Source organism: Leucoraja erinacea, chromosome 14 (genome assembly GCF_028641065.1).
Source record: "Leucoraja erinacea ecotype New England chromosome 14, Leri_hhj_1, whole genome shotgun sequence".
NCBI lineage: Eukaryota > Metazoa > Chordata > Chondrichthyes > Rajiformes > Rajidae > Leucoraja > Leucoraja erinaceus.
The window spans coordinates 1606170-1626400 of record NC_073390.1 but is presented as its reverse complement, the minus strand read 5'-3'; the positions used below and the strand labels follow the sequence as shown (position 1 = coordinate 1626400).

The following is a 20231-nucleotide window of genomic DNA, read 5'->3' as shown; positions in this document are numbered from 1 at the left end:
CTGAGATCCACAGGATATTCAAAAACTATTTTCGTTCAATTTCCAATATTGTAAATTTTATCAACAATAAATAACTGAGATTCTTGGGACTGTAAAGGGTCACTTTAAGAGGTAAATGTGGATGGTACAAGCTTCCTGTCAGATCCCAGGAATCTGCTGGAAGACTGCAGAAAATGTCAAATACTCTCAACAAATCTTTTAAAATAAATCCTTGAAGTTTGAAAACAACTTAATAGCCCTGTCCCACGGTATGAGTTCATCCCAAGAGCTCTCCCGAGTTTAAAAAAAATCAAACTCGTGGTAAGCAGGGAGAATGAACGTAGCGGGTACGTCGGAGCTCGGGGACGTCTCTTAGCGTTAACGGCACGTATTCGGGAAGACTCGCTAACGGCAGGTAAGCACGGGAAGACTCGTGAAGATTTTTCAACATGATGAAAAATGTCCACGAGAGCCCCGAGTACCGACGAGTGGCCATTACCGTAAATCTCTGAGTTCGAATCAGGGCAAACTCAGGAGAACTCTTGGAATGAACTCGTACCGTGGGACAGGGCTTTAAGTATCATAATTCCAGAGGTGAGGAATTGCATATCCTTTGCAATGCGGTGGCATTTGATAGCGGGTGGTATCAAGAACCTTAAATACTTTGAGGACAATAGGAATCCAAGGTGGGAAACTCTCCATCAGTTGGGAGTCACAACTCAACACATATAGTTGTGGTTGTTGTTTGCCAGTCTTCTTCGCCCCAGAACATTATTGCAGGAAATAGACACAAAAAACTGGAGTAACTCAGCGGGTCAGACAGCATCTCTGGAGAAAAGGAATAGGTGACGTTTCGGGTCGAGACCAAACTAGTCCCTACGGTACCTCTCACATAACTTGACCCAGGTCCCCAGTGGCTTTTTTCTCTCCATTTCCATTTCAGGTGTGAACCTCTTTGAGAAAGCCCATTGATGCCTGTAATGCCAGTGGTAAAATAAACCAAGACATCAGACAAAAAGAGAAAACAAAGTTGAACACATTGACCTAATGTCATTGCATTCCTCCTGAGACTCTTTTTCAGACCTTTTCCTATTCCTATTCCTTCTCTCCAGAGATGATGTCTGACCCGCCGAATTACACCAGCTTTTTGTGTCTGTCTTAAGTTTAAACCAACATCTGCAGTTCCTTCCTACACATTATTGCAGGAGTTGCTCTGGACAATATTTTGGTTCCATCATGTTCAACTGCTTTGTCACTATTATCCTTCCAGCATGATCAACCCATATCACATGGAAGCAACATATAATTCAGTGGTATATTAGCTTGACTTTCTCTCTTACAATAAGTTAAAATTGTACAAGGCATTGGTGAGGCCAATTCTGGAGTATGGTGTGCAATTTTGGTCGCCTAATTATAGGAAGGATGTCAACAAAATAGAGAGAGTACAGAGGAGATTTACTAGAATGTTGCCTGGGTTTCAGCAACTAAGTTACAGAGAAAGGTTGAACAAGTTAGGGCTTTATTCTATGGAGCGCAGAAGGTTAAGGAGGGACTTGACAAGAGGTCTTTAAAATGATGAGAGGGGTAGACAGAGTTGACGTGGATAAGCTTTTCCCACTGAGAGTAGGGAAGATTCAAACAAGGGGACATGGCTTGAGAATTAAGGGACTGAAGTTTAGGGGTAACATGAGGGGGAACTTCTCGCCGCCAATCTCTCTGTTCTCTCCATCGCTTTCAGGTCCACGACTCTTCATTGGAATTGGAGAAGTGTGAAGACCAGCATAATATATGTGTTTGCATGTGGGGGCAGTGCGGGTGGGGGGAGGGGGGGGGGGGGGGGGGGGGGGGGGGGGGAGGCAAAAAAGCGATGGAGAGAACAGAGGGATTGGCGGCGACCAAGTGTAACCAAGAAAAAGTTCTCTCTGCCATTTCTATTCCTGTTTCATGTATTAGTCACCCTCTGATCACCAGCTTTCTCATGCTTTCATGCTTGGGCATTTTACATTTCTATCAATGACTGTTTTTCTTCTTCAATAATCTTAACAGCAGCCGTGATTGATTTTACTTCAGAGTCACGTGCAGCGGCAAGTTTAAAAGCCGGAACCTGCAGGTAAGAGATACTCTGCGGTCTTTTGTGTTGTTCCCATACTGTTTTAAAGGTGTGGAGTCAATGGACAAGTCCAAGAAAACAACGAGGGCTGCGACAAAGCTGGCGGGGGAGGATCGCGGAGTTGCGGGCAGCCAGCAGCGGCCAGCGGCACATGAATGGGAACAGCTGTGCCCGACTTCGCCCCCGCACCGGCCAGATCCACCCCACGGCCGGGCGGTAAGGCAAAACAAAAAAACCAACAAAGTCGTTGACTCAGATGAGTCCGACTTAGAGCAGTCGCGAGCGGCCAGCGACCGTGAGCGCTGGAGCCGGATGGAGCGGTGTGTGGAGCAGTTGCTCCAACGTGACAGGCTCCGGGAGATGGAGTCTAGTCACTGTGGGCTCTATGTTAAACCCACAGCAGCACCTCTTGTAGGGCTGCACAGTGCATCTCCCTCGTCAGTTTGGGCTGATCCTGAAGAGGGGTTTGCAGAAGAGAAATCAAGTGTGCAGGGGGTGCAGGAACGTGAAAATCTACTGGACATGGTGTCCAACTTCATACAGCCAGACCAGACTGGCCAAAACCTGGAACAAAAACTAGCTGCCAGTATAGATTATATGTCCTTTAACCAGCTACAGGAACAGGCTGTATTGGACACCACGGCAAGACACTTGGCACCGGGTAACTGTATATTCCTGAATGTTCCTGTTGTAAATAATTGCACATGGAAACATATCGGAGCAGCAGTTAGAGGCATGGATGTCAAACTCCAAAAGGTATTAAAGCTCCTAACAGCAGGAATAACAGCTTTCGCCCGCACAGTAGATGAGAAGGACATGTCGCAGGACCAACAGGATGCACTGGCACTGCTTTGCAACACACAATATGAAATAAACAGCATCAGGAAGAGTGCCATCTGACCTGCTCTAAACCCAAAATCCGCAGGTCTGTGCAAACCTGGAAACGTAAAACCACCAATTTTACTATTTGGAGGTAACCTATCCAAGCACGTCAAGGAGCTCAATGAGGAGGCATAAACCCTGGGGCTCATAAAAGCAACTTCATCAAAAACCTACTACGGCCATAAACAGCACCCTTACGCACCCACCAGTAGAACAAGACAAACTGATGAAAGCTCAAAGGTCCGGTACACCGAACATGAGTCTTTTTTAGGCCATGGCCCAGGCCGGCCTCTTGGAAGATACGCGAACCTCCAACATCAACCAAACCACAAACCCAGACACCAGCGCCTCAACATCAACGAAGGATTTACAAAAAGAAGTAAACCTGCCACTGGTAACTATGGAGGTAGGTGGGTCTGGTTCCCTACAAATTGCAGGGAGCATGGATGTTGGGGGGAGATTACACTTCTTTCTGGATGCATGGAGTATGTTAACTACCGACACTTATATTTTAAGCAGTATCCAGAGATATACCATAGAATTTATACACAAATACAGCCCTCCAGTTCAGCATGTACCGAACCGAATGTTCGTACTTTCAGGTAAAGAAAAATCAGAAGCGCATGCTGAACTGGAGCGAACGGCTTTACACAAAAGGGGTAATTGAAAAATCCCAACACGAACCGCTAGAATTCGTGTTCAATATCTTTACCAAAAACAAAAAAGATGGTGGTTGTCGCATCATCATAGATTTGACCAAATTGAATACATTTGTACATTATATTCATTTTAAGATGGAAACCTTTGTTACTGCAAAATAATTGATTTCCAAAGGTTACTTCATGGCTAGCATCGATTTAAAAGATGCTTACTATTCAGTGCCTATACGAGGTGACCACAGATGTTACTTAAAATTGAACTGGATGGGACAGCGCTGGCAGTATAGAGCGCTGCCAAATGGGTTAACATCAGCCCCCAGGCTGTTCGCAAACATTTTGAAACCAGCCCTAGCGTTTTGTACGGAAACTAAAACACATGGTCATGGCATATCTAGATGACATACTCATTGTGGGCAAAACTTTGGAATTGGAAAAACAAACCGTAACAGCCACAAAACAGTTATTTGAAAAACTGGGGTTTATTATCCATCCAGTTAAATCTAAATTAACGCCTTCCACTACTATGGACTATTTGGGGTTCACCATTGACTCAGTTCACATGTCGGTGACTTTGCCAAAGGGAAAGGCTATAGACTTAATAGAGGCTTGCAATAACCTCATTGACATCAGTAAACTGTCCATCAGATTGGTAGCAAAAGTAATTGGCAAAATGGTGGCTGCTTTTCCAGCCACACAATTCGGACCTTTACATTACTAAAATTTATAGAGAGCAAAAATACGAGCACTCAAAATTAATGCTGGTCATTTTGACAGAACAATGAAGCTACCAATCAAAGCTAAAATGGAACTAAAATGGTGGATAGATAACATTCAGCTTTGTTTCAATCCAATCATTATCAGCAACCCTTCTATGGTACTACAAACTGATGCCAGTGCACTTGGTTGAGGTGCCACCAATTCCATCTCCAGCTGTGGGGGTAGATGGACTGCACAGGAGGCATCATTATTACAAACACTGGGCATAAACTACCTGGAAATGTTGGGTGCATTCCATGGCCTTAAGTCATACTGTTCTGGAATGTATCACCAGCATGTTAGACTACTCATAGACAATACCACCGTGGGTGGAAACAAATCGACATCATGTGACAATCTGGCTAATACAATTTGGCAATGGTGTATCCAGAGACATATTTGGATATCAGCTACTTACCTACCTGGTAAACTAAATTCAGTGGCAGACACCAGGTCATGCAAATTTAATGAAAACACCGAATGGATGTTGAATAAAAAAGTATTTGCTGATATTACAGCACGGTATGGAACACCAGATATCGATCTATTCGCATCCAGACTTAATCACCAGTTATCAAACTATGTTTCATGGGAAGCAGACCCTGGGGCAGCGGCGACAGATGCATTTTCGCTGCATTGGGGCAAATTGTTTATTTATGCATTCCCTCCTTTCTGCCTCATCAGTTGGGTATTAAGGAAAATACAGCAAGACTCTGCATCTTTTATTTTGGTAGTACCCGATTGGCCTACTCAACCATGGTTCCCTGTGATACTCAACATGGTATTAGAACCATGTATCACCATCCCGAATAGACCAGACTTGTTGGTTCATCCCGTAACAGGGGATAGCCACCCATGTCATAACTATATGAATTTATTAATTTGTAGAGTCTAAAAACACCTCTACTACAACTGGGACTGATGGACCGAACAGTGAACATGATTTCAGCGGCCCACAGACAGTCCACCAAAAATCAGTATCTGGTCTATATCAGGAAATGGGAGATGTATTGTCACAGAAACAGCATCACCTACAGATCAATGAACATCCCGTCTGTTCTGGAATTCCTGGAAGGTCTCCATTATGATGAGGGGCTCAGTTATAGTGCCATCAACTGTGCCAGAAGTGCCCTGTCAACATATCGATGGCAAGGAACAGAGCGTCACTCTGTTGGGACTCACCCACTGGTAACAAAACTTATGAGGGGAATTTTTAATACCAATCTCCCAAGAACCAGGTACTCCCAAATATGGGATGTGAGTATTGTCCTGACGATGCTAAGGAATTGGTCTCCAGCAACAGCTCTGTCCCTACATAGACTGACACTGAAAACAGTCATGCTAATGGCTTTGGTCACGGCACAAAGGATACAGTCGTTACATAAATGAAGACTGGACAACATGACTTCTTCATCTGAAAATATTACGTTTCATATTTATGAAATAGTTAAGCAGAACAGACAGGGATCAGCAGGCCTCAATATAGAATTTAGGTCTTACCCAACAGATGATCGTCTCTGTATAGTAAGACATTTGTTGTTATACATGGAGAACACAAAAATCATCAGAGGCAATGAGAAGGCACTTTTAATCAGCCACAAGCAACCACACAAAAAAGTGACGGTCCAGACCACCTCAAGATAGCTGAAACAGGTTCTAACACAGGCTGGGGTGGATACTAATATTTTAAAATCTCATTCCACCAGGGCTGCAGCTACATCGGCAGCTATGCAGTTGGAAGTACCAATGGACCAAATCCTCAAGACAGCAGGATTGTCAGGGGAAACAACATTCCAACTATTTTATCATAAACCAGTCATTAAACCTGGAACTTTCGCAGAAATAATTTAAAGTTCTGTAATTTAATTTACCCCATAAATAGGGGCTATAATTTGGTGTTAATAAATTTTTCATAGATGTCAGATTCATGTCTAAATTATGTTGACACAATTCCTCCCACAGTCATTAAGGCAGATGTGATGCATGGACTCGTTTCCACGGCATGAAATCACAGAGCTTTGAAATCTTCACGTAGTCACCCACGTGACTCCGAAGTAAAATAGTAAGATTAAACGAGAACTTACCAGTTAGAAGTTTGATCGTTATTTTATGAGGAGTACGTTGAGGGAATACGTGCCCTCCGCTCCCACCCTTGATCATATACTCAACTGGTATTTCTTCTATAATCTTACTATGTTCAATCATTACAGTTATCTGTGATTTCACACCGCTGCTTTGAAGAATGACACGCATGCGTCCTGGCGGGGTTCTTCACGTATTCCCTCAACGTACTCCTCACAAAATAACGATCAAACTTCGAACTGGTAAGTTCTCATTTAATCTTACTATTTTGTCTTACCCTGATGCTTATTCCATGTTGATTATTCTTGTTCAACAATTTTTATCTGAAGGTGACTGCTGTTAAGCTGATTGCTCTTTATGGACTTAAAACAGTTGGCAAGCAACTGAGAACAAAAGTAATGAAATTGATGCCACTGATCAATCATGAAATAACAGGTTTGCAAAGCGGTGAAAAATCAATTGTAAAGCAAATTCAACATGGAATTATGAAATAAGATTAGGAATGAATGATTGAGGGTGTGTCCAGTCTGAAAAAAGTAATTGGAAACACGAAAGAAAATACCAGCAAACCATTCGAATTGCCAGGTCTGGAGCTGATGTCTTCAACAAACTGACTAGAAAGAGCATAAGGTCACGTGATTGGAGCAGAATTAGGCCATTCGGCCCTTCGTCTACTCCGCCATTCAATCATGGCTGATCTATCTCTCCCTCCTAACCCCATTTGCCTGCCTTCACCCCATAACCCCCGACACCTGCACTCATTAACAATCTATCTATCTCTGCCTTAACAATATCCATTGACGGCCTCCACAGATTCACCACCCTCTGACTAAAGAAAATCGTCCTCATCTCCTTCCTAAAGGAACATCATTTAATTCTGAGGCTATGAACACTAATCCAAGACATTCCCACAAATGAAAACATCCTCTCCACATCCACTCTATCCAAGCCTTTCATTATTCGGTTTACGTTTTAATGAGGTCCCCCTCATTCTTCTAAACTTCAGCGAGTACAGGATCAGTGGCATCAAACGCTCATCATATGTTAATCCATTCATTCTGGGATTATTCTTATAAACCTCCTCTGGACCCTCTCCAGAGCCAGCATATCTTTCCTCAGACATGGTCCCCAAATGACAGGTCATGGGTCACATGAAAACATTTCACCTTTTTGGTTGCATTTTGAAAATTGCTTGAAACTGTGGTATGTGATTCAGGGCCACCTTGAAGTAATGGTCTTTATTTTACATTAGCAGATTTAAGCCCCTGTCCCACTTACGTGTCCTTGGCACGCTAATTACCCGACCTCGTGGTCGCGTTGAGGCGCGACGGTCCCGCGAAGGTCCCACGCGACTTCATGCGTCCGCACAGCAGTCTGGAGCGCGTGACGTTATTGGAAGATAGACACAAAATGCAGGAGCAACTCAGCGGGACCGGCAGCATCTCTGGACAGAAGCAATGGGTGATGTTTCGGGTCGAGACCCTTCTTCAGTCTGAAAGAGAGGTCTTGACCCGAAACGTCACCCATTGCTTCTCTCCAGAGATGCTGCCCATCCCGCTGAGTTACTCCTGCATTTTGTGTCTATCTTCAAATAACGTCACGTGCTCCAGATGGCTGTGATGGGCTATGATGACTATGCCATTGAGATTTCTCCTTCTGCTCTAGGTTGTAACTGCAAGGAAGGTCAAACTAACACCTTCACTCTTCCTCTGTCTAATCTTTTTAAGTGCCACACAACCAGCCTCAGTCATTAATGGAACTAAAAGAAAGTTCACAGCGTTTCATACATCCCAGTTGTTAATTAAGAAAATATGTTATTTAATTAAAAAAATTATCAGCAAAATCTCGGATATTGTGATGGGTGGATGGGGTGGATAAACCACAAATTATTTCCACTGTTCTTTCTCTGATGTGAAAATTGCCTCTAACAATTCCTTAAAGGTAACAGGACGAAACATTCAGCTCACTATTTATCCATTTTATTAAGACCTCCCCTCCCTCCAACATTGAAGATTTTGCAGTACAGGTTAATAGCAATGCTTGTATCCAATCATGGATAAACAAAGCTGAATTCTAGAGGTGAGTAGTTGCATATCCTTTGCAATGTGATGGCATTTGATAGTGTGTGGTATCAAGAACGTTAAATGCTGTGAAGACAATGAAGGTGGAAACTCTCCACCAGTTGGAGTCGCAACTCAACGCCTTAAATGCTCGTGGTTGTTGTTGGTCAGTCATCTTCTACCCAGAACATTATTGCAGGAGTTGCTCTGGACAATCTTGTGGTTCCATCATCTTCAACTGCTTTTCCTTCCAGCATGATCACAAATGAATGCATAGTTCCATTTGCAACTCACGAGATAATGAAGATAGACACAAAAAGCTGGAGTAACTCAGTTCAACTGTTCAAAAAATCCACCATTGTACCGGTACCAAAAAATGCCTCCCCAGCCTGTCTGAATGACTACCGCCCGGTGGCCCTCACCTCGGTAGTCATGAAATGCTTTGAGAGGCTGGTGAAGAATCACATCTGCGCCTTCCTCCCTCGCAACATGGACCCGTTGCAGTTTGCATACCGTCCGAACAGGTCCACGGACGATGCAGTCTCCCAGGTCTTGCACACCGCTCTCTCTCATCTGGACAGCCAGAAGGGGGGCTACGTGAGGATGCTGTTCATAGACTACAGTTCAGCCTTCAACACGATAGTCCCCACCAGACTGGCCGGGAAGCTACTGGAATTGGGGCTCAACACCTCCCTGTGTGCCTGGGTCCTGGACGTTCTCACCACCAGGCCACAGGTAGTCAAGATGGGAGGGAATACATCGAAGTCCCTCACCCTGAGCACAGGATCGCCCCAGGGTTGCGTCCTCAGCCCCCTATTGTACTCCCTGTACACACATGACTGTGTGGCTAGGTTCAGCTCCAATTCAATAATTAAGTTTGCTGATGACACTGTGGTGGTGGGCCTGATCTCAGACAATGATGAGAGGGCCTACCGGGAGGAGGTGACTGATCTAGCACTCTGGTGCCAGGATAACAGCCTCCTCTTGAACATCAAAAAAACGAAGGAGCTGATCATGGACTTTAGGAGGGCTCATCATCCGAGGACGTGCACTCCATTGAGGATAAATGGGGATCCTGTGGATAGGGTGAACTGTTTTAAATATCTGGGAGTCCACATCTCTGAGGATATGACATGGTCATCACACGCCTCAGCACTCGTGAGTAAGGCAAGGCAGCGCCTTTACCACCTCAGGCAATTGAGGAAATTCAGAGTGTCTCCGAGGATCCTCCAGTGCTTCTACGCAGCGGCGGTGGAAAGCATCTTGTCCGGGAACATTACCATCTGGTTTGGGAATTGCTCTGCCAAGGACAAGAAGGCTCTGCAGAGCGTAGTGCGTTCGGTCGAATGCACTATGGGAACTTCACTTACCCCCCTGCAGGAACTATACATCAGGAGGTGCAACTCCAGAGCCAACAATATCATGAGAGACCCCTTCTACCCCTGCAACGGACTGTTCCAGCCGCTACGGTCAGGCAAACGCCTCCGTTGCAATGCGGTGAGAACGGAGAGGTTGAGAAGGAGTTTCTTCCCAGAGGCCATTTGGACTGTAAACGCCTATCTCACCAGGGACTAACTACTGAACGTTTTTCCTTCCATTATTTATTATGTAAAAGAATATGTGTGTTATGATTGTGTTTATAGTTTGTTTGGTTGTTTGTCTTTTGCACAAAAGTCCGCGAGCATTGCCACTTTCATTTCACTGCACATCTCGTATGTGTATGTGACAAATAAACTTGACTTGACGACTTGACTTGGGTCAGACAGCTCCGGATAAAAGGAATAGGTGACTTTTCGGGTTGAAACCCTTCGTCAGACAGAGAGTCAGGGGAAAGGGATGTTGTCTGACCCGCTGAGTTACTCCAGCTTTTTGTGTCTATCTTCGGTTTCAACCAGCATCTGCAGTTCCTTCTTACTCAGGTTCTTGCCTGGTTGGCATCCGTCCACCTGACGTGAGAGATGTCGGTGTGGCTTTGACGTTGTTTTGCTTGGAGAGGGGAATGTTTCATCTCAGGTTGCACTTCTTGCTGTGGTTGACTAGGCCTTGCCAGGCAGACCGTCCCACAGCTACCACAGGTGAACTTACGGTATCTCTGGCCGTTGGATTGGGGAGTGTGATCCCATTGCCGAAGATAGACACAAAAAGCTGGAGTAATTCAGCGGGACAGGCAGCACCTCTGGAGCGAAGGAATGGGTGACGTTTCGGGTCGAGACCCTTCTTTAGACCCGAACCGAAACGACACCTGGAATATTGTGTACAGTTTTGGTCTCCTAATTTGAGGAAGGACATCCTTGTGATTGAGGCAGTGCAGCGTAGGTTCACGAGATTGATCCCTGGGATGGTGGGACTGTCATATGAGGAAAGATTGAAAAGACTAGGCTTGTATTCACTGAAGTTTAGAAGGATGAGGGGGTATCTTATAGAAACATATAAAAGGACTGGACAAGCTAGATGCAAGAAAAAGGTTCCCAATGTTGGGTGAGTCCAGAACCAGGGGCCATAGTCTTAGAATAAAGGGGAGGTCATTTAAGACTGAGGTGAGAAAAAACGTTTTCACCCAGTGGGTTGTGAATTTATGGAATTCCCTGCCACATAGGGCAGTGGAGGCCAAATCACTGGATGGATTTAAGAGAGAGTTAGATAGAGCTCCAGGGGCCAGTGGAGTCAAGGGATATGGGGAGGAGGCAGGCACGGGTTATTGACAGGGGACGATCAGCCATGATCACAATGAATGGCGGTGCTGGCTCGAAGGGCCGAATGGCCTCCTCCTGCACCTATTTTCTATGTTTCTATGACTCGACCCGAAATGTCACCCATTCCTTCTCTCCAGAGATGCTGCCTGTCCCGTAGGGTTACTCCAGTTTTTTGTGTCTCCAGGGTCCTGAACCATATGCTGTGTGGTGCTTCATATCCGCCTGAAGGTCCTTTCTCCACCTCCCCTGGTCCTCAGTAGCCACTACACAGTTGGCAGTGCCAATGCTGAAATCCATCATATCTCCTTTAATTATATCCTTATAGTGAACTTGGGTCTTCCTCTTATGGGCCTGTCCCACTTAGGCAATTTTTTCGACGACTGCCGGCAACTGTCATAGTCGTAGCAGGTCAAGCTACGGCAAGCTACCAACAGCCGGCGACCCATTAGGAGGTCCACCTACAACCACACCTACGACAACCTACGCCCACCCCGCGACAACCAACGGCAAGGTAAGACAATTCAGTCGCCGGTACCTGTCGCCGCTTGACGTAGGTAGTCGTGAATGGAATTCTCCGAAAGCAGCATCGGCGACAACCCATGTCATCCTGGAGCCAACCTACGACAGCACCTACGTCAGGAGAAGTCAAGCTACGCTCATTGGCGTCAAGCCCACTGTCGCCAAAAGGTTTTGAACATTTCAAAATCCAGCGGTGACCAGAACGTTACGATTCTTTGGGCGCCTGAGGAGACTACTCATGACCATACGGGCGACTTCCCCATATAGTACACCTTCCCCATATAGTACATGTCCACGCCAGTGAAGACACTTCTTTTTCAGGATGACAGGGATGCTATTAATGTTGGTCAGGAAGAGAACAGATTCATTGGTGATTTGTCCTGTCAAGAAACTCCCAGGATGCGGCGAAAATGATTCATTTTCTGCTCTTGGTGTAGGTAAGTCATGCAAACTTCACTGTTGTACAGTAACGTGCTCGAGAATCTTGGTCGATTTTGATCTTGATGGTGAGTTTCATCCTTACATTTTTGAAAGTGTGCTGACTAGAGTCCCGGACCCGCATGTCCCTGTTAGAGTGAAAGGCAAAGCAGGTGGGCACAAGGATGCTCGGATGATGAGAGAAAGTGAGGCTCTGGGTGAGAATAAGGACGAAGCTTGGGGCAAGTTTAAGTAGCTGGGATCAAGCGTATCCCTGGAGGAGTTTCGGAAACTGAAGAGCACGTTAAATAAATAAGAGGGCAGAATGGGGACAGGAGATAGTTCTGGCAGATAATATTATAGATAATCTCATGAGGTTTTATGTACGTAAAGGGAAAAAGGGTAACCAGAGAGAGAATGGGCCCCCTGAAGAATCAAAAGGGTCAGCTCTGCGTGCGGCCACAGGTGATGGGTGAGGTCATCAATGAATATTTCTCCTCTGTTTTTACCGTGGAGAAAGACATGAGGTCTGGGGAACTTGGGGCCATCAATGGAAGTGTCTCGAGAGCGGTCAGTGTTACGGTCGAATAGGCGCTGAAAGTCCTGACGTGGTTGAAGGGAGACAAATCTCCCGGGCTTGATCCGATACATCCGAGGACACTGTGGACAGCTAGAGATGAAATTGTAGATGCCCTCGCTGAGGGAAGTCATCATTAAATGAAGGCCAGGTGCTGGAAGACAAGGGCGGCAAATGTTGTGTCTCTATTTAAGAAGGGCTGTAGGGAAATGCCTGGGAACTACAGGCCAATGAGCTTGACAAGGGCTGATTATGGATAGTACGTGGGAGGTCATGTCTCATGAATCTGATATAGTGTTTTGAAGATGTGACCAAAAGGTTGATGTTGTATATATGGATTTCAGCAAGGTATTTGCGAAGGAAGCAGATGGTGATGGTGGAAGGTTGCTTCTTGGACTGGAGGCCTGTGACGAGTGGTGTGCATCAGGGTATGGTGCTGAGCCCATTGCTGTTTGTCATCTATATCAATGATTTGGATGAGAACGTACAAGCCATGATTGGCAAGTTTGCAGATGACATGACAGTGGAGCTATTTTTGACAGTGAAGATGTTCATCAAAATATGCAGCAGGATCTTGATCAGTTGGGCAGATAGGCTGAGGAAGGGTTAATAGAGTTTCATACAGAGAAGTCCAGGGCAGGACGTACACAGTGAATGGTAGGGCTCTGGGGAGTGTTGAAGAGCAGAGGGATCTAGTAGGGGTACATAGTTCCTTGAACATTGTCACAGTCTGCCCTCTCCTCATTCTCATCCACTTCACCTCCTGGTACTTTTCCACCAGTCCCTCCTTCTCCTCGCCTGCCACTCCCCTCTCATCAGCCCAACTCTCCTCACCTGTTGCACTCAGTTGCCTCTGATCACCAATTAACCCGGTACATAGACTCTCCTCACCGTTCACACAGTGCCATATTGTTCTCAGCATTCATGCAAGACTCTCCAGCGATTTCACTACTGCCTACACGGATTTGAACCTGCCTGCCCCTGACCATTCTGTCCTGTCGTCTTCCCGGATATCACCTCAGCCTTCTGTCCCCGACCACGGCCTTCGTCCCGTACCTCCTGGTTTCTGTCTGCCTCTCTCCTGGGCTGTTTGGTGAATCCCTGCAACGGCTCCTCGACTTCCTGCCCGGCTTCGACTCTCCTTTCATCTGTCCCTCGCTGGTTTGTTTGCATCGTGGGTTGGATCTCCTGGTTACCGGACCTTCCGCTACCCCGACTACGTCTCCTGCCTGCCCCTCTTTGGAACCCTCGCCCAATCCTGAGCCTCTGTGTGAGTACGGTGTACCCATTCCTGTGTTACTACTCTGTGTTACAGTATCGTTATAAGGTTCATGACCAATTATACCTGCCTGATTCTGTGCTGCTATTGGGTCCAAGCTATACCCGTTACAAACGTGGCTTCGCAGGTGGTCAAGAAGGCATTCAGCACATTGGAGTATTGAGTATGGGAGTTGGGAGGTCATGTTACAGTTGTACAGGACATTGATGAGGCCACATTTTGAGTATTGTGTTCAGTTTTGCTCACCATGTTACAGGAAAGATGCTGTTAAGCTGGAAAGAGCACAGAGAAGATTTACAAGCATGTTGCCAGCACTTGAGGGCCTGAACTAGAGCACGAGGTTGAGCAGACTAGGGCTGTATTCCTTATAGCACAGGAGGATGAGGGGTGATTTTACGGAGTCTATGATCATGAGAAGAATAGAAGGAAGCACGGGGCAGGTTTAGGTAGCTGCCAAAAGCCTCCTCGGGGTAACCCATGGAAGTGACCACACGATGCACTCTGTGAATTCTGTCAACATGTTGGACAACAGAAGCCACGGGCGAACAAACGAACGAGAAGAATAGATACGGTAAATACAGTGTAGGGCAATCAAGAACCAGAGGACATATGTTTAAGGTGGGGTGGCAAAGATTTCATAGGAACCTGAGGGGCATTTTATTTTTACATGATGGGTGATAGGTATACGGAATAAGCTGCTGGAGGAGAGAGGCGGGTACTTTCACAACATTTAATAAACACTTGGACAGGTACATTTTTAGGATGGGTTTCGACAGGTATGGATCAAACGCAGGCAGGTCAGTCGGACTAGTGTAGATGAGGCATGTTGGTCACCTGGAAAGTTGGACAGAGGGGCATATTTCTAAACTGTATAACTCAATGGTGAGCCCCCCATTACTTGCTGCCTTTCAACGCGTGAAATGATTTCCTCATCCAGTGCGAGGCCAGCAATCACCGTAGATCCTAGGTAGGTGCATTTGTGGATAGTTTCCAGCGGAGTGCTGTTCAGGGTGATTTCAGGGGGAGTTGAGTGCTCTGACCTATGACAAGGTTGCTTCTCGGACTGGAGTCTCCTTCATGCTGATTGAGTCAATATTCTTAGCAAGCATGAGACACTCTGACACTGCTGCCCCTGAAGACCTCCTTCCATTGGGGTGATGAGTGCATCATCACCTCTTACAAGCACAGTTCTCACATTCATGTTGGCTTTCAACCTTGCTTCCTGCCTCTTCTTGTGTCAAGATACACTCCATCTGTGTCTGTCAGGAAGGCAAAGGACAGATGGAAAGATGCTGAACAGAGTGGGAGCAAGGACACAGTCTCGCTTCACTCCACTTCTCATGGGGCAACTGCCAGATAGGGCGGCAACAAATTGCACTGTGCCAAGAGACTTCTCAGAGAAGGTCTACATGAGGTTTAGAAGATGTGGTGGACATCTATTCTTCTCCAGAACCTGGTAGAAGCCGTTTCCGCGGACAGAACTGAAAGCTTTCATAAGATCCACAAAGGTGATGTATAACGGTATAAAGAACTTAAAGTTCCTTTTGCAGAGGGGGGTGCTGACTCCCAGGTCCAGGAATTTGGAGATGAGATTGGTTGAGATTATGGTGTTGAAGGCAGAGCTATCATCAATAAATAAGAGTCTGATGTAGATGTTCGCGTTATTCAGATGTCCCGGTGATGAATTTAAGGCCAGGGGGATGGATGCCACGTGCCGTGGATCTGTAGGGACGGTGTCTGCAGTGATGGTGAGTAATAGATCAAATGAGTAACGTCTGGCTTCAGTAAAGAACAGGCTCACAGCACCAGGGTCTGGGTTCGATCCTGACCTCGGGTGCTGTCTGTGTGAAGACTGCACATTCTCTCTGTGATCTTGAGGGTTTCCTCCGGGTGCTCCGGTTTCCTCCCACATCCCAAAGGTTTGTAGGTTAATTGGCCTCTGTATATTGCCCGAAATGTGTAGAGAATAGATGTGAAAGTGGAATAACAAAGAACCAGTGTGAATGGGAGATCGATGGTCGGCGTGGACTCAGTAGACCGAAGGGCCAGTTTCCATGCTGTATCTTTAAACTAGAAATAGAACTAAAATCAAACAATCATGGCTCTGAAATGTATGATCTTTCCGAAGCAATTAATAGATGAAGCTGACAAACATTTTGAAATAACCACTAAAATCTTTGAATAATAGATTTACTTATGGGCCAGTCCCACTTAGGCGATTGTTTTGGCGACTGCCATAGTTGTAGCAGGTCGCTGAAAAATGGGCAATTGGACCCCCCTACGACAATGTCTACAACAACCTACCTCCTAGCCAACGTCAAATTACCGACAACCAGCGACCCATTCGGACGTCCACCTACGACTACACCTGCGACAACCTATGTCCATCCGCGACAAGGTACGAGCCTGTCGGTGACAACTTAAGCCAATTCAGTCGCCGGTACCTGTCACCGGTTGACAGAGGTTGATGTAGGTAGTCACCAATGGAATTCACCAAAGTCAGCACCGGCGACAACTTGTGTCATCGTGGCGACAGCACCCATGTCAGGCTACGATCGTTGGCGTCAAGCCCACGGGCACAGACTGTCGTCGAAACGTTTTGACCATTTCAGAATCCAGCGGCGACCAGAAAAACAGTGCGACTGTTTGGGCGACTGAGGGGACCACACAGGCGACACCCTGGTGACACCGTGGTGACAGCCTAGTTGCCTGTAGTTGTCGCCTAAAAACATCGCCTAAGTGGGACAGGGGCATTAGTAATATAAAGTTGTGAAGGAAAACTTAGATAATAAGAATATAGTTAAAAATGGGGAACATCTCTGAGGCAGTGTTTAACGATTTTTCATCTATTAATAGCTGCCTCTTTAACTATCTACAAGCTGCAGAAGAGTTTTGAAAACCCATTTCAAAATCTGTTGACCTATGAACATTTCAGCCTGTGCACCAGAATGATGGAGAATACGCAAGGTGAATTTATATAGAGTTATAGCCCTGTCCCATGGTACGAGTTCATTCCAAGAGCTCTCTCTCGAGCTTTAAAAAAATCAAACAAGTGGTAAGCACGGAGAATGAACATAGCGGCTACGTCGGAGCTCGGGGACGTCTCTTAGCGCTAACGGCAGGTACTCGGGAAGACTCGCTAATGGCAGGTAAGCACAGGAAGTCTCGTGAAGATTTTCCAACATGCTGAAAAATGTCCACGAGAGCCCCGAGTACCGACGAGTGGCCATTACCGTAAATCTCCGCGTTCGAATCAGGGAAAACTCGGGATAGCTCTTGGAATGAACTCGTACCGTGGGACAGGGTTTTTAAGCAAGTAAAAGATAATTTACAAAGTGAAACCAATACAGACTTTGTGTTAATACTACTGATGATGAGCCTCGTATGAAGAGCACTCATTTCAGGAAATTGGAGTCATGCAATGCAAGTTGTTCTCTCCATTAAATTTAGTTTAGTTTAGTATATTGTCACGTGTACTGAGGGAGAGTAAAAAGATTTTTTGATGCATGCCATCAAGTCAGTGCAATGACTGTACTTGATTACAAAGAAGCCGTCCACAGTCAGTGTACAGAGACAAGATAAGGGGAATAATATTTAGTGCAAGAAAAAGTCCAGTCCAATGAAAGAGAGTCCGAGGGTCTCCAATGATGGGTTGTTCAGGGCTGCACTCTAGTTGGTGAGAGAAAGTATACGTAACTACGGTAACCAAGCATGATTTCTTGATGTGGACAAGGAAGACTCCCCACTAGCAGAAAAGCTGTATCAAACTAAACGCCAAGTTACTCCAGCACTTGTTTAAGAAGGAACTGCAGATGCTGGAAAATCAAAGGTAGACAAAAATGCTGGAGAAACTCAGCTGGTGAGGCAGCATCAATGGAGCGAAGGAAATAGGCAACGTTTCGGGTTGAAACCCTTCTTCAGAACTCCAGCACTTTCTTTTTTTATATTGAATCATCACTGTAATGAATGCAAGGAACTGCACATCTAAATGTATAAAAATGATTTAAATATATAAAAGAATGTAATCTTGGCAAATGGATTTGACAGATGCTGAGAGCAGCAAATTTCCCACTAGGCACCATCTCTTCACATTAGCATTCCGACAGTGACCTCCACCCAACAGTGATATTGTTAATTCGTGAAATAGTGAAAAAAGAAAGAACCCAATATATAGCCAGAAAGAGGAAACAAGAAGGCAAGAAGGTGAGATGAAGTAAGCAAAGAAAAGAATAGAGAAGAAAAAAGAAGAGAAGATAAAAACAACAACGAAAAGTGATTGAAAGGGACATGCCTGCTTCGTATCTTTACCCACCCCTCACCCGGTTCTGGAACTGTTCATTTCAAAGGTTATGCTTGTAATAAGTCAATAAAGGGGAGACCAAATCCTCAAGAATTGGTCTGATTTGCCTGATATGACAAATCTTATATCTTCAAGTTGTAACATTTCCGACATATTTGAAATCCACATTTTCAGCTTATATTGGTGTGGGTGCATTTTTCCAGAATAAGTTTTTTTTGCCGTTATTAATCTCTAATTAAGGAGGCATTTTTGAAACAAGGTTAGCTTACATCTTACTTCCATTGATCCGAAAATAATCAGTTCTGTATTGGGGTTCAATTTTATTTTAAATAATTTTGTAAAAATTCCAAACATTTCGTTCCAAAATTTATGAAGTTTTATGCAGGAGACAAAAGAGTGTGCTATAGTAGCATATATCCCATGTTTTTAAGAGAGGCAAGAGGTGAGATTACAGGGGCCGTAGCTAAATTGATTGCAGCTTCTCGGGCTACAGGTGAGATCCTGGAGGGCTGGAGAGTGGACAATGCTTTTATGTTTAAGAACAAAGGTAGAGAGAATCCAGGAAATTATAGCATGGCAAACAAACAGGAACTACAGCCTACAATGCTTGTGCAAAATAAAATGGCAAGTTAAACCGTTCTCATCTGCCTGAACATGGTCCATTGTCTCTATTCCCTGTAAAGGCCTGTGCCTATCCAAAAGCCTCTTAAACAGCAGTATCTATATCTAAAGCCTTTCAAACGCCACTATCATCATCTTACACTCATCCAATCCAACTTTATTCTCACCATTTCATCTTCACTTCCCCCAGATTCTACCACTCACCTACACATTAACCATATAACCATATAACAATTACAGCACAGAAACAGGCCATCTCGGCCCTACAAGTCCGTGCCGAACAACTTTTTTCCCTTATGAGTCTGCACTCATACCATAACCCTCCATTCCCTTCTCATCCATATGCCTATCCAATTTATTTTTAAATGATACCAACGAACCTGCCTCCACCACTTCCACTGGAAGCTCATTCCACACAGCTACCACTCTCTGATTAAAGAATTTCCCCCTCATGTTACCCCTAAACTTCTGTCCCTTAATTCTGAAGTCATGTCCTCTTGTTTGAATCTTCCCTATTCTCAAAGGGAAAAGCTTATCCACATCAACTCTGTCTATCCCTCTCATCATTTTAAAGACCTCTATCAAGTCCCCCCTTAACCTTCACATTAACTGCAATTAACCAATCAACCCGCACGTCTTTAGAAAGTGAGGGAAACCAGAGCACCCAGAGGAAACCCACGTGCAGATAAGGAGAACGTGCAAACTCTACACAGTTAGCAACCTAGGTCAGGATTGTCCCCGGGCTCTGTGTGGCAATCTGTGCCCCTATGCCGCCCCTGACAAAATCTGAAGCGAAACCAGTGAGAATTTTGCAGATGTGAATATCAGAGGAAGGAATGAAAATGTGGTTAAAATTAATAAATGATGCGGGAAAGAGCAACATTTCTAAAAATAAAACAATAAAGGAAAACAACTCACCAATAACAAAGACCGGCATGAAGGCTCCACAGGGGACGGGGATTGTTGTGGCCAAGGCAGACATCCAGAACTGCAAAGAAACAAATTGTTTCATCAACTTTAAATGATGCAAAAGGGATCTCGAAGGCACACAATAAAAACTGAATTAAATAAACTATTTGTTAATTCTCAAGTCACCATAGTTACAAGATAGAATTTAGGTTAAACAGAAGACAAACTTATCAAATTAAACAGCGGAATCTTCATCTATTTATTTTCAATGCTGAATAAATATAAATGGAGAAGGCATGTGAAAATAAAGCTCTCATTAAATCTGGGATCCCTTATTTTAGCTGAATAGTTACACGAGATAATACATCTTGTAAATCAAACTTTGCTA

General features: G+C 45.0%; 1 protein-coding gene across 2 annotated transcripts in view; it reads right to left on the bottom strand.

Moving 5' to 3' along the window:
• The window catches only part of LOC129703182 (chloride channel protein 2-like), a 496183-nt gene that overhangs the window by 149170 nt on the left and 326782 nt on the right, over window positions 1–20231 (bottom strand). For both annotated transcript variants that reach the window (XM_055645357.1, XM_055645358.1), the window contains exon 13: window positions 19853–19922. In XM_055645357.1, coding sequence (XP_055501332.1) covers window positions 19853–19922 — 70 coding nt within the window. The remainder of the gene's footprint in view (window positions 1–19852; window positions 19923–20231) is intronic.